This window comes from Myotis myotis, unplaced genomic scaffold, assembly GCF_014108235.1.
Source record: "Myotis myotis isolate mMyoMyo1 unplaced genomic scaffold, mMyoMyo1.p scaffold_m19_p_1, whole genome shotgun sequence".
In the NCBI taxonomy this organism is placed as follows: Eukaryota; Metazoa; Chordata; class Mammalia; order Chiroptera; family Vespertilionidae; genus Myotis; species Myotis myotis.
In genome coordinates, this window is record NW_023416313.1 from 114,612,179 (window position 1) to 114,626,830 (window position 14,652).

Below are 14,652 nucleotides of genomic sequence, written 5' to 3' on the forward strand. Positions count from 1 at the left end.
TTAAAATCTTAAAAGTTATCAAAATAAAAGTGGTCATAAAAAATAGCCTGTGGAAGGTACTAATTAAAAATGGCATTAAGAGCTTCCCTAGAAAGAGTCACACCCAGAGTTAGGTAACTAGCCAAAGGAAGATTTTAGGTAAGAAGAATCAGGAATAAGATGGAGTGGGGCGGAGAGATGTTTAAACAAACAACCAAAATTCAACCTCAAGAGGCATAAGTGCATGTGTGACAAACAGGTGTGCTGGGCCCAGGGCAAAAGCCATGGTTGGTCAGGTCTCCTGCCCCAGCATTGCTTCTTACTCCGAGTGAGCCTCTTGGAAGCTGTCTGGACCTTGCAGGCCCCAGAGCTCAGTTTATCATCACCAGATGGGCTTGGGGTTCCCCTAATTCTATCTCTGACAGGTTCTACCCTGTGTACTTGTGATTCTCAAAACAACGTTCTCAGCACAATAGCATCAATATAACCAGGAAACTTGCCAGAAGGATAAATTCTTGGGTCCCATCCCACATACACTGAATCAGAAACTCTGGGCCCCAAGAATCTGTGTTTTCAATACCACATCCAAGTGATTCTGATGCACATGTTCAACTCTGAGAATCACCAGTCTAATCCTGAAGTTCTCTACCTGGGGTGATTTTACTTCCTTCCTCTTCCCCACCCTGGAAACACTTTTAACTGTCACAGTTTGGGAAAAGAGGAAGTGCTACTGTCATCTAATGGGTAGAGGCCAGAGATGCTGCTAAACATCTTACAATGTGCAGGAAAACCCCCAAGACAAAGAACTGTCCAGCCGCACATGTCTGTAGCGCTGAGGTGGAGAAACATTGCTTGGGACCAGCGGAACAGAGGTGAGGCCAGGCAAAGGCTGGAGCTAGTTCCCTGTGGGTTTGGCCTTGTCTTCTGCTCAGGAAGGACTAGGCCATGTTAGGGTTACCGCATGTTATCAGCCACAAGCAATATCCAAACCAGTCAGTAGATATCTTTCCTACCTTAAACATGGGTAACATGGATGAACCAGAACCAAAATTTTAGTAAATATTCTCCATAAACGCTGGTTGAATTGATCTGACCAGAAGCAGCAGAGTTAAGAGAAGGTCAGATAAACAGTTTTATAAAAGAAAACATTGCAGAACTGGATTCCCAACAGTCATCCCCTTGGGCAAACTGGAGGAAGAAGTTGCTTGGTTGCTTCTAGGAACCATAGAGAAAAGGTATCTTTTCGCATCTTATCTTAACTTACTGCTAGTGAACAAAACAGACCTGGGCTCCTGGGAACTTCGATGCAACTTGGGCCACGTCATGGAAAGTTTCCTTATCGCTGAAGAAGCGCTCTGCAGCTGCTCCCTTCCCCATGAAGTGAGTGAAGGTTTCTTTCAGATCATTCTTTGAATGCAGGATGGAGTGATCTTTCCCATCCCCAGGATTCAGGCCAAGTGCCTGCAAAAGCTTCACCCCTGAGAGCACCACATCCACACATGCATTGACTCTGGAAGGAAGGACATAGACCATGAGAGAAATGAGCAGAAGCCCCACTCCCCCCTTCCACTCTCTAAGAATCAATGGAAAAAAATATCCTCTGGTGAGGATTTTAACCAGTTAACTGCCACGATATTTTGAATTTAATTAAAAAAGGTCCGCTGCTTGCGGATTATAGATGAGTATGGTGTACAAATGGTTAAAAAAAGAAGAAAGTTCTGGCTTGTATGTCAGTGTTTCTTTGCTAAAAGTCATACCCTAAAAGGGCTGAATAATTTGGGTAGCTGGTTGAGGTCTATCCACACCCCCTCCCTGCAATTCACTATTCCTGGCTCTGACAAGTGGAGATGTCATTCTTAGCAGTGGGGCTAGATGACTACATAGGCAGCTCCCAACCTCTGAGAAGAGTGAGGCTCAAAGCAGGCCAACCAAAACAGCTCCTGGTGATAAAGGTGGCTGGGCTTCCAGGTTAATTCTGGGCAGCTTTGAAACCAGAAGGTAAACTCATCAATAAAGGAAACTGGATGGATTTAATTTTAGTGTGAAATATATACCTATGTTTCCTTTCTAGCTGCTTTAAAAAATATCTTGATCTGGAAATTAATACACCAAATCATTAATGATTGCAAACTCTAAGAGGAATGAGATTGTGGTAAGGATTTTATTTTTTATTAGATACATTTCTAATGTTTATAAGCACACATTACTTTTATAACTTAACTAGAGGCCCGGTGCACAAAAATTTGTGCACTCGGGGGGGGGGGGGGGTCCCTCAGCCCAGCCTGTGCCCTCTCGCAGTCTGGGACCCCTTGGTGGATGTCCACCTGCTGGCTTAACTGGAAGTCAGACATCCCTCTGGCAGCCCGGGAGCCCTCGGGGGATGTCCACTTGCCAGCGGGGAGCAGGCCTAAGCTGCAGTTGGACATCCTTAGAGCTCCTGAGGAGGCAGGAGAGGCTCCCACCACCACCTCTGTACTGGCAACCGTCAGCCTGGCTTGTGGCTGAGCAGAGCTCCCCCTGTGGGAGCGCACTGACCACCAGGGGGCAACTCCTGCATTGAGTGTCTGCCCCCTGGTGGTCAGTTTGTGTCATAGTGACCAGTCGTTCTGCTGTTAGGGTCAATTTACATATTAGCCTTTTATTATGTAGGATAGAGGCCTGGTGCATGGGTGGGGGCCGGCTGGTTTGCCCTGAAGGGTGTCCCAGATCAGGGTGGGGATCCCGCTGGGGTGCCTGGCCAGCCTGGGTGAGGGGCTGAGGGCTGTTTTCAGGCTGGCCACATCCCCTTCAGGGTGGGGGTCCCCGCTGGAGTGCCTGGCCAGCCTGGGTGAGTGGCTGATGGCTGTTTGCAGGCTGGCCACAGACCCTTCAGGCTGGGGGGGTCCCCTCTGGGGTGCCTGGCCAGCCTGGGTGAGGGGCTGATGGCTGTTTGCAGGCTGGCCAAGCCCCCCAGCAGGGACCCTCACCCCATGAAGGTGTGGCCAGCCTGAGTTAGGGGCTGATGGCTGTTTGCAGGCTGGCCACAGCCCCTTCAGGGTGGGGGTTTCCCCTGGGGTGCCTGGCCAGCCTGGGTGAGGGGCTGATGACTGTTTTCAGGCTGGCCAAGGCCCCCAGTGGGGACCCTCACCCCATGAGGCTGAGGCCAGCCTGAGTGAGTGGCTGATGGCTGTTTGCAGGCTGGCCAAGACCCCCAGCAGGGACCCTCACCTCATGAGGGTGTGGCCATCCTGGGTGAGGGGCTGATGGCTGTTTGCAGGCTGGCCACAGCCCCCAGCCACCCAAGCTCCCAGTGGAGGCTGGCTGGAAGCAGGTATCTTGGATTTATTTATCTTCTATAATTGAAACTTTGTTGCCTTTGAGCCAAGGCCACAGCCAGCCAGGGCAGGTGGGAAGCTTGGCTTCCTCCATCGCTGGGGCAACCAAGCCTCCTGCTTGCTCCAGTTCTGTGGCTGCTGGCCGCCATCTTGGTTGGGTTAATTTGCAAATAGTCGCTCTGATTGGCTTGTGGGCATGGCTTATGTGTGTAGTGGAGGTACAGTCAATTTGCATGTTTCTCTTTTATTAGATAAGACAAGTAATATTTTTTTGGTTTGTTTGTTTTGTTAATCCTCACCTGAGGATATTTTTTTCCCATTGATTTTCAGAGAGAGTAGAAGAGAGATGGGAGAGAGAGAGAGAGAGAGAGAGAGAGAGAGAAACATTGATGTGAGAGACACACATTGATTGGCTGCCTCCCGCATCCACTATGATGGTGCTGGGAATTGAACCTGTAACCCAGGTATGTGCCTTTCCTTGACTCGTGAACCTGTGACCCTTGGATGCATGGGCCAACAGTCTAACCACTGAGCAACACAGGCCAGGACAACAAATAACACTTTTTAAAGGTTTGTATGTAGGCTAGATATTATTTACAACACTCAAGGCTTACAAGGTTGAGAAAGAGACACATCCCTCCTCATGACAGTAACTGATTGCATCCTATGGTAAGAATTCTTTTATTAGTTCTTTCTCTATGGAGCCTATATTTAAGAAAGAATTTTGTCTACAAAAATTTAAACATTTAAATACTCAAATATTCTTATTCTTTTAAAATCAAGGGCACATAATTACTCTGGTCAACTGGAAAGGCTCTAAGCACTAACATGTCTTTTAGAGCATAAAACACATTGACATGCATGTGGCAGGTGCTGAAAAACATATTTAAAACAAATTTCTTTCACAGCCTTATGTGATCATAAACCAAATACACCTTGTAATGTGTCCTAATTCCACCTCAGACAGTGTCCTGTATTCCTACAAATGCAACATTAGATGTTCGTAGGGTAGAATCTTTGTAGGAATACAGGGATCCTTGACTTTAGTAGGTTTCACACAGTGAGAGTTTGGGTAGCCAGGGATACTATTTCCACCAAACAGTTCTATCTGGAAAGTGTATTCAAATGGACTTGGGTTCTGAGTCTGGACAGCAAAAATTCAGATACTGAGAGATACCCAGATACTGGAAATACTAGTAATGACTTCAATAAACACACCACCTCCATATCTAGTTCTGCTGAGACCTTAAACAAAGTGTGATTCTTCAAAGATGATGATAATGGAGGAAATTGAGTTTGCAAAAGTTACAAAATAATAAATCTGAAAGAATAACGTTCAACATATTTTGCAACACAAGACAAAACACAACAGGGCTAATTTTGAGTTTAAAAAACGTAAGTACCAAAGCAACATTTAAAAAATATATACATATCTTTATTGATTTCAGAGAGGAAGGGAGAGGGAGCGAGAGAGATAGAAACATCAATGATGAGAAAGAATCATTGATTGGCTGCCTCCGGCACACCTCCTACTGGGGATCGAGCCCGCAACCTGGGCATGTGCCCTTGGCCAGAATTGAACCTGGGACCCTTCAGTCCACAGGCCGAGGCTCTATCCACTGAGCCAAACCGGCTAGGGCTAAAGTAACATTTTTCACCACCCTCCCCAATCATGTCATGAATACTAGGGGGAAAACAATCTTATAGAGGAAAACTTTGTATTTGGTCACTTATAAAAATAAAAAGATCACTGGCATCTACTATGTGCCAAACTCAGTATTTTTACATGTGCTTTCTAGACATATATCATTAAAGTTTAACCAGAGCAGGAATCTTTCCCTGCACTTACCTCATGCAACAGCATGCTAAAATGTAAGCAAGCACACTGTACAGGTGAAGGTGCTTCATTATTAGGAAATAGAGGGAGGGAGGGAGGGGACAAAAGAATCAGAAGACAAAATTGTGCTTACGTGACAGGCAGAATTTCACACTTTAGTAAAAAATATATAAAAGATTGCAATGCGTTTGGAGAAACCATAGACACAGAAGAAATAACTGGAAAATAAAAGCAAGACAACAGATGCTGAATGCCCAAACAAGAGGCTGAAGGGGCAAGCAGAGGGAGCTGGAAGCCTGGGCTTCCTTGCCTATTATTAGAGATGGGTTGGGGGCAGGGAAGAGGACACAGTTCTCCATTCTAGACTGTAAGTTCCTTAAAGGCACAGCAATGGTTCTTATTGTTACAGTAGGCAGCTAGAAAGATATAAGCTGGGAGAGGTTGGGAGAGGCAGCTGGGACTTGCAGGAAGTACGTGTGAGACATGACAAACTGAAAAGAGACAATGGAGGTGGCAGGCCCCTACGTGAGCAGGAAAGATTCAGAGCCCTCCAGGATGTGGTCTAACCAGTGGCATAACACCTAGATGAAGGGGCCTTGTAGCTTAAAGATACAGTTTTGTGTGTGTGTGTGTGTGTTGAGAAACAAGGGAGGGGGAGACTTACTGAGGGGTACTCCAGTCTAGGGATATAAATATCCCAAACCCAACCAAGCAGGGCACTTGCTTTGGATTCAGCCAGCTGAGTTGCCCACTCGGGTCCTATCTGAGTGTATTTTTTTCCCTACAAATAAATCCTCACCTGCTTTTGCTGCCATTTGTTGTCTCTTGTTTGAATTCATTCCTACAAGCAAGACAAGAACTGGGGAAGCAGAGTACTATCTCTGGCCAGAGACCCCCTTGACCACTGATGACATTGTCATTTCCCTTCTGTTTCATCATCTGTAAAATGTTTCCTAGGGTTCTTTTTAGCTGTAACGCCACACCTGAGATGTTATAAGAGTTAATCATAATCACTACAAAGTTCAGAACTGTAGAAATCCAAAAGGGAAGAGGCAATCGTCCCAGAGCTGACCCTTGGATGGTGCTCTGGAGAAAGAAGGCAGGCATTTTCAGGTAGATAACACCAATTTGCAAAATGTCATAAGACAGGAGGGTAGTCATCATTACTTTCCACTGAGAAAGAGAAGTCCTGTAACATTCCAAAGGCGAAGAATGGAGGAGCCAGTTTCAAATCCAGATTTATCTGATACTGGAGCCCAGGCAGGAAGCACCCATAGGCAAAGATGTGAAGAAGGCATTAACTTTGTGTTTGGACACCATAAGAATGCTGATCTAGTCAGAATGGAGTGTTTGAATAGGGGAGAAGAGCAAGATAGGTTTCAAAGGTGAGGGTGAAGCCAGGTATGGGGGAACATAAAGGGATTGTTCCCAAGGATGAGGGGTTCATCGTTTACCCAATGAGTCTTAGGTACCAGGGTCCGATTTGAAGTGGGGAGGTGGGACACATTCTAGAAAGATGTGGTGGTGGACTTGGCACTGACCATTTTCTTAAAACTCCTTTATCTTTTATTTCTCTGGTTCTGATCCACCAACCCCTGACATGACAGTGCCTCCTCAAATGCCATCCTTGCCATTTACCTTCCTTTCTTGTTCTCTTCTTGGGTGATGCTATCCACTCTCTGGCTTCAACCTAAGTTCTGGCATCTCCAAAATCTGCAACCAACCCTACTCCTCAATATGCTCCTACCTCCAGCCTCTTGTAGTCAGCAGCTGTGGCTCTGTTTACCTGCAATTCCACACCACCTCCTTTGAAATCAAACTGGTTACCTTGCACCAGGAACTTGTTCCTTTTTCTTAATCTCTTAGTAGCAACACTGTGGCATGAACATGGAGGGGCCAGAAATGGGTTTGAGTTGGGCCTCTGGCATTTGCTAATTGTGGTCTTGGGCAAATCAATGTTTCTAAGCTTCAGTCTACTCATCTGTGAAAACTGGATGACAATATCTGTATCTACCTATAGAAGATTGCTGTAAGATCCTAAATACTAAAAATCTGTCATTTTTGATAGTTTTCTTTAGCACTTTCAACCTATCAAATCTCATGTGTTTGGCACCATTGGAAAGCAAGAAAAGGCTATTTTCTCCCTTCACGCAGACCTTACATTGGCCTCTTAACTAGCGTCAGTGTCTCAGTACGTTCCTCCTTATGAATCACATTAAACTGTGTGTGTGTGTGTGTGTGTGTGTGTGTGTGTGTGTGTTCTCCTAGTAAGTCAAACTATCACACACACCTCAAACAGGATTCTGGCACAAGAACTGCACCTTCTCCTGCACAACCCCATCTTCAGGATAAAAATCTCTTGGAGTAATGAGAAATATTACCAAGAGAGGCCTGCCACCCACAAAAATGATGGGAAACAGTCAAACAGGTTAGAACCACTGCTCAAAACCCATCTTTCACATTCCCACCTGTTATTCTCAGCAAAGAATTTTGCGTCATTTACCTGATTATAAAAAACCCATCACCTACCTTGATATTAAAGGCCCTTCTTGGTGAGAACTAAGATGGCGGCATAGGTGAATACTGGTACTCACTGCCTCCTACAATCACATCAAAATTAGAACTAAAATACAGAACAACCATCATTCAAAACCACCTGAAATCTGGCTGAATGGAAGTCCTACAACTAGAGAAGTAAAGAAGAAAGTACATTGAGACTGGTGGGAGGGGTGGAGGCAAGGAACGGGCTGGTCTGACGCCCACATAAAGCGTCTTTTTAATCAGGAGGGATAACCTGGCTGCAGAGGTTGCCCGTGAGGAACAAGGGGCCCCAGCCCCACACCAGACCCCCACCCCAGGGTTCCAGAGCTTGGAAGAGAAGTCCCGTAACTTCGGGTTCTAAAAACCAGCAGGGATTGTGGCTGAGTGAGGCTGTGGAAGTCCCAGCAGTTCCTCCTAAAGGGCTGGCACATGGACTTACTTAGACTCATCCTTCTGGGCTCCAGTGCAGGGAGGTGGGACACATTCTAGAAAGGAACCTAGGACATTTGGGGAAGAACTGGATTATCTGGCATCAAGGCAAGAATTCGGGGGCAGTTTTCTTCCAGACAGGAGTGCTCACAGGTTAGGTTCCTGTGCTTAGACTTCCCCCATTGCAGAGCTGACTGGCAGCCGTATCTGAGTTTCCAACAGCGTGGCTCACACTGTTTGCTCTGCCCTGGTGACTCCCTGAGACCACACCAACCAATTTGCAGCCTCACCCAAGTTATTTACAGTGGCTTTTCCATAAGAATGGCCTGTCCTGGCTCAGGTTTCAGACTTTCCTAAACTCTCTTAAACAAGCAGCAGCTGATATCAGCATGCCCCATACCTATCAATAAGAGGCCCAAGACCAGGCATTAGCCTGCTTTGCTTCACAGCTTGGTCTCCTCTGAGTACCTCCAAACCCAATACAAGTAGCAGCCATCTGCAGATGGCTCTTTAGCTCCTGATGGGTGGCCCCAAGCAGTGGCTGACTTTGTTTCTCCTGGCAGGCCCTAGAGCCAATGCACCTGGTGGTCAGCTTCAGACCATACCAGATTATCCACACATCCACAAGTGACACATTCAAGGGGCAGACTAAGTGAGCACTAAAAATCCACTGAAGCAAGTCCTGCTCCATAGGGGTGTCTCTTGCACAGCAGCTCTTCCACTACAGTTGCAGCTGGTCCTCACAGCCAATTGGCCTAAAGGTCAATTCCTCCCAGTTATGCCAACAGCAATCAAAGCTCAACTACAAGATGATGCACAGAGACCACACAGGGATGTACCTAGAGTGCCTGCTCAGGTGACTGGGGTGGCTGAGCCACTGGGTCCTATAGGATACCTACTATATAAGGCCACTCTACCAATTCCAGGAGACACAGCAGCTCTACCTAATACACAGAAACAAACACAGGGAAGCAGCCAAAATGTGGAGACAAAGAAACATGTCACAAATAAAGAAATAAAGAAATCTCCAGAAAAAGATCTAAGTGAAATAGAAGCAAGAAAACTACTAGGTAGAGTTCAAAACAATGGTTATAAGGTTGCTCAAGGATCTTACTGAGAGCTTCAAGGGACTTAGTGAGACTTTCAAGGATCTTAGTGAAAATTTCAAAAACATGAAAAAGGACCAGTTGGAAAGTAAACATACACTAACTGAAATTAAGAATAATTTACAGGGATTCAACAGTAGAATAGAGGATGCTGAGGATAAAATCAACGAGTTAGAATATAAGGAAGCAAAAACCACCCAATCAGCAGAGTAAAAAGAAAGAAGAATTCAAAAATATGAAGATAATGTAAGGAGCCTCTGGGACAACTTCAAGCATACCAACATTTGCATTGTGGGGGTGCCAGAAGGAGAAGAAAGAAAGCAAGATATTGAAGATCTATTTGAAGAATTAATGACAGAAAACTTCTCCTACCTGGTGAAAGAAATCTATACTAATAAAAGGGTAATATGCTAATTAGGGCAGACATCTTCCGGACGCCCATCCAGACAAAGCCACAGTGGCTGCAAGGACCCAGGGCTCAGGCAGTCTTGGCCTTAGGCAGGCATGAGCCCTGGCAGCTGTGAGGCCTGGGGCTCATGGTAGCCATGGGCTCACAGCAGCCATGGGCTCACAGCAGCCGTGAGCCCCGGTGGCTGTGAGGCTTGGGGCTCAGGCCTCACTACCACCATGGCCAGGAGTGGCAGCAGCAATGAGGTGATGGGGGGAGTGCCTTCCCCTGATCAGCCTGGTCGCCTGCCACAGAGGGAGGCTAGACTGCGGCTTAGGCCCGCTCCTCATGGAGAGCAGGCCTAAGCAGTCAGTAGGATATCACCCGAGGGCTCCTGGACTGTGAGAGGGGGCAGGCTGGGCTGAGGCCCCCTACCTCCGTGCACAAATTTTCGTGCACCGGACCTCTAGCAGACTTATAAGTCCAGGAAGCCCAGAGAGTCCCAAACAAGAGGAACCCAAAGAGGCCCATACCAAGACACATCAGAATTAAAATGTCAATTGTTAAAGACAAAGAGAGAATCTTAGAAAAGCATTTAGTTACCTGCAAGAGAGCACCCATACAACTGTCAATTGATTTCTCAACAGAAACTTTGCAGGCCAGAAGGGAGTGGCAAGAAACAGTCAAAGTGATGAATAGCACGGACCTACAAATAAGATTACTCTACCTAGCAAAGCTATCATTTAGAATTGAAGGTCAAATAAAGAGCTTCACAAACAAGAAAAAGCTAAAGGAGTTCATCACCACCAAACCAGTATTACATGAAATGTTGAAGGGTATTCTTTAAGAAGAGGAAGAACAAAAAAAAGATAAAAAATATGAACAATAAAATGGCAATAAATATATATCTATCAACAATTGAATCTAAAAATCAAAATAAATGAACAAGGAATTTAAATAACAAAATAAACTGATGAATAAAATAGAACCAGAGGCATGGAAACATATAACAGAATGAGGAATCTAGGGGGAATAGGGGTGGAGGGGAAGAGATTAACCAAAGATTTTATGTGCATAACATATGGACACAGACAACAGGGTGGTGAAGGCCTAGGGCGGGGTGGGAACCGGGTGGAGGGGGGCAATGTGGGGGAAAATGGGGGACATCTGTAATACTCTCAACAATAAAGATTTTAAAAATAAATAAATACAAAAAGGCCCTTCTTGGCATCATTTCTTTTCTTTTTTAAAAAATATATTTTATTGGTTTTTTACAGAGAGGAAGGGAGAGGGATAGAGAGTTAGAAACATCAATGAGAGAGAAACATCGATCAGCTGCCTCCTGCACACTCCCCATTGGGGACGTGCTCGCAACCAAGGTACATGCCCTTGACCGGAATCGAACCTGGGACCCTTGAGTCCGCAGGACGATGCTCTATCCACTGAGCCAAACCGGTTAGGGCTTGGCATCATTTCTTGACATTTCTCTACCATAAAGTCCTTGCCCTAATATATATATATTTTTTTATCATTTTTTTGTTTTCTTCTTCCTCTTCTTAAAGAATACCTTTCAACTTGCTGTTCCCAAACTATGTACTTCTTCACATTTGGTTCTCTCTGCCGAGGTGAATTTATTCCTCCACTTTCATGTGGAGAAATCCCACTTCTTCTCCAGGGCTATCCCATGCAAGTCAGTACGATGGCCACAAGGTATGTCATGATGCATAGCCTGTAGTTTACTTTTTTCACAAGATATTGATAAATGAAGCTCTTTTTAAATTTATTTTAACTGCTATATAATATTTCATTGTATGGCTTTGTTTATGTGTTTTTCTGTTTCTAATCAAGAGAAAAAAACAGATATTGAATTTTTGCTTCTATAAACAATGCTTTAACTAAGAAAAAAAAAAACGGTGTTCCATTCCACATGTTCTTTTTTACAAAGTGACGCTGACACTCTTCCCATCAATGTTTGTTCTATATCCCCTCCCCTTAAAACCAGTTGCAGCTGACAACCATAATCAACCTTTAAGATGATCCCCATCCCAGCCATCATACGACCGAAACTGCACAACCCCAAGTGAGAACCGCCTGGCTGAGCCCAGTTAAATCTCAGAATCCTAAGAGATAATAAAATAAAATGACATGACCATGTTTTAAGCTACTAAGTTTTGGGGTGATTTGTGACATACCAATGGCAAATGGAACATCTCTTCTCAGATGGAGCTTTTCTTCTTGAAACCTCATCCTAGGAAGAATGAGTAATCCTTTGGGACACAAGCTACCTTGTTTTTACTACTAGTTCAGCAACGCACTTCTCATAATTGTTATGGACAGCATTGTCACGCCTCCGCGCCCCCACCCCCTCCCCGGCCCCCAATTCATATGTTGAAGCCCTAACCACAAATGTGACTGTATTTGCAGACAGATACTATTTAAAGAAGCAATTAAGGTTAAATAAGGCCATAATCCAATAGGCCTAGTGTCCATAAGAGGAGGAGACATCAGGAAAGCCCATGCACAGAGGAAAGGCCATGCCAGTGCACAGCAGAAAGGTGGCCATCTGCACAACAGGTAGAGCAACTTTGCAAGCACCCTGACCTTGGCCCATCAGCCTCTAGACCTGTGAGAAAATACGTTTCTGTTTTTAAAGCACCCGTTTGTGGTATTCTGTTACAGTAGCCCAAGCTAATAGAATGAATATGTATTTCCAACAAATGAGATAAGGACCTTGCTTCATCCATCTCTGTATCCTCAGAACCTAGTGTGGACCTGATACACATGTAGTTGATGAATTAATGTGCATAAAGCCAGAGAGGCCAATGAAGCTGAAAAGGAAGTGGGTAAAAGGGCCCAACTTTGAAGAGATAAAAGTTGATACATCTAAATAAACAATGGATGTGTGATATAAAAAATACTAGCTAACGTTTGAATGTTCTTTAAAGTAGGCACCATGCTAGATGACATGGGTTATTTGTCAGGATAACTTTGCTCTCTACCTTAGCCTTCCTGGCCCCAACAGTCACAGAAACTAATAGTATAAGGCTGTTTTTCTATGGTGCTTTTGAGGTGATATCAAGATAACTGAAGTTGAACTGAGACAGGAACTTAAATTTATGTAAAGGAAATAATTACATTCCCGGAGAGGAATACAAAGAAAGGCAGCACTGTGCTTTGGGAGAATCCTAAATATGTAATATCACTAGGTTGGTAAGAAATGAGATTCAGAGAAGGGCATGGGAGGCTGCGGAGAGAGTCCATAGTGGAGACTGAAAAATGGCAGCTGAATGTGAACATCAACAAGTCACCAGCGAGCTTTCAGAGGAGTTTCTGTGGAGTGCTGGTCTCCACACTGCAGCGTGAAGGAAGGGGAAGCAAGGGATGAAGAAATAAAGTCGGTAGTTACAAGTATGACTGCACTCCTTCCTTCAAGAAGTTCAGAAGCAAGAGGAAGAAGAGTGCTGTCACAGTGCCCAGGATGAGCGTGTGGACTGCGAAAGAGCAGTCGCTAGAGGAGCAGGAAGAGCTGGAAGGGGAATGAAGGAGGCTCGGGCAGAAAGGGGTCCGGCCGAGCGGGATTTCCAAGAGGCTATGAAGACGGAACTACGCACACACGGGAGAGGCGCAGGTCAGCCACGAGAAAAAGGCAGGCTGGCGAGTCCCTGCAGCAATGGCCGAGGGGCTGGCTGGACACGTCCGACGCTTCTCGCCCAGAAGGCAGCGAGGACCAGCCCAGGGGCCTCCCGCGGGCCTCCGGGAACCCCTGTTTCGCGCGGGCTCCAACTTCCCAGCTCCCGAGCCGCCCGACCTCCGCCCAGGTGGCTCTCGGAGGCGAACGCCCGCACCTCCCGGAGAGGCCGCGATGCACGCCCCGCAGGCACTCACCCCACGGCCACGCGGCGCCAGCGCCGGGCCGGCCGCACGATGAGCGCGTCCCAGGCGGCCGCCAACCGGCCCTCCGGGGAGCCGGGCCCGGGGGACGTGGGCCCAGGCTGCAGCGAGCTCCACAGGGAGCGCAGCGTCGAGTGGGGCAGCTGCGGCTCCAACAGGAAGACGCAGCCCACTGCCAACGCCAGGAACCCCGCGTACGCAGAGCCGCGCCACAGCGCCATGGGGACCGGCCGTCCCCGCGTAGCCGCCTGTGCCTTCCCCGGCCGCGCCTCTTCCGGGCTCGGCGCGCCCAGGTCCACGCGAGCGACACGTCACGCCGCGCGCCGCCGGCCCCTGAGGGGGCGGACCCCGGGGGCCGCAGGGGCGAGGAGCCCTTCTCCTCGGATCAGATCCCGGCACTTGCCGGCCCTGAAGGACATTGGACAAAGGCGGCGTGCTGGTCGGGGCGCTGCACGCCTTCCCGGAACTCCAACCATTTCCAAAAGCAGAGGGGTGAGGATACCTTTGTTTTCCCAGTAAAACGAGAAGGAGGGATTATAAAAAGTGGGCAAACTTCCATCTGAGCCAGTCAGTGTCCCCATTTGAACTGTGCCTGTATTTCCGAGGGGCACAAATCACACCCCGCTTTTAGTCCGTTCCCTCTGCGCTTGTGTGCATATGTGATAGGCAGTTAGACATGAATAGAGCCAGGACGGTGGGCCAGGCACAGAAGGTCACAGGGTGGAAAGCCCCAGGTGCCTAGCAAAGGACAACTGTAGGGTGGGACCTCACCCCCAGGGTGACCTTTCCTCCCCTAGCAGATCACTGGTCATGGGGTTTGGACCCCTGAGTCTTTCCTCCCTAGAGATAACATCTAGGCCTCAGTTGTACCCAGATAAGCAACAAAATCAGCCAGTCTGAACCAGCTGCATAGAGTAATGATCCCCTACACTAGTGTCGGCCAATGAATCAGAGGAGACCACAACCCTGAAATGACTCACCTGAACAGTTGCTGAATATTCCATTAAGATCTTCCCCTGGACCTCCCCTAAAATCTCCACCCTTAAAACCCTTAGGATGGAAGACCCAGTGCGCTCTTCCTCCTGGGAGCAAGCCTGGTGCCTTTCCCTTTCCCTTTTCCCTCCTCTCCCTACCTCCCCCTGCCCCAGGCTGTTACCCTTCACTTCC

General features: G+C 47.0%; 1 protein-coding gene across 4 annotated transcripts in view; it reads right to left on the reverse strand.

Annotated features, from left to right (window-relative positions):
* ADPGK (ADP dependent glucokinase) overlaps nt 1–13,768 on the reverse strand; it is a 39,290-nt gene extending 25,522 nt beyond the window's left edge. For 2 of the 4 annotated variants that reach the window (XM_036348389.1, XM_036348383.1), the window contains exons 1-2: nt 13,480–13,768; nt 1,264–1,489 (exon numbers count right to left, since the gene is read on the reverse strand). In XM_036348389.1, coding sequence (XP_036204282.1) covers nt 1,264–1,489; nt 13,480–13,706 — 453 coding nt within the window. In that variant the 5' untranslated portion in view covers nt 13,707–13,768. The remainder of the gene's footprint in view (nt 1–1,263; nt 1,490–13,479) is intronic. The other 2 variants (XM_036348399.1, XM_036348408.1) reach the window with 2 other exon arrangements.
* Between the last annotated feature and the right edge of the window lie 884 nt (nt 13,769–14,652).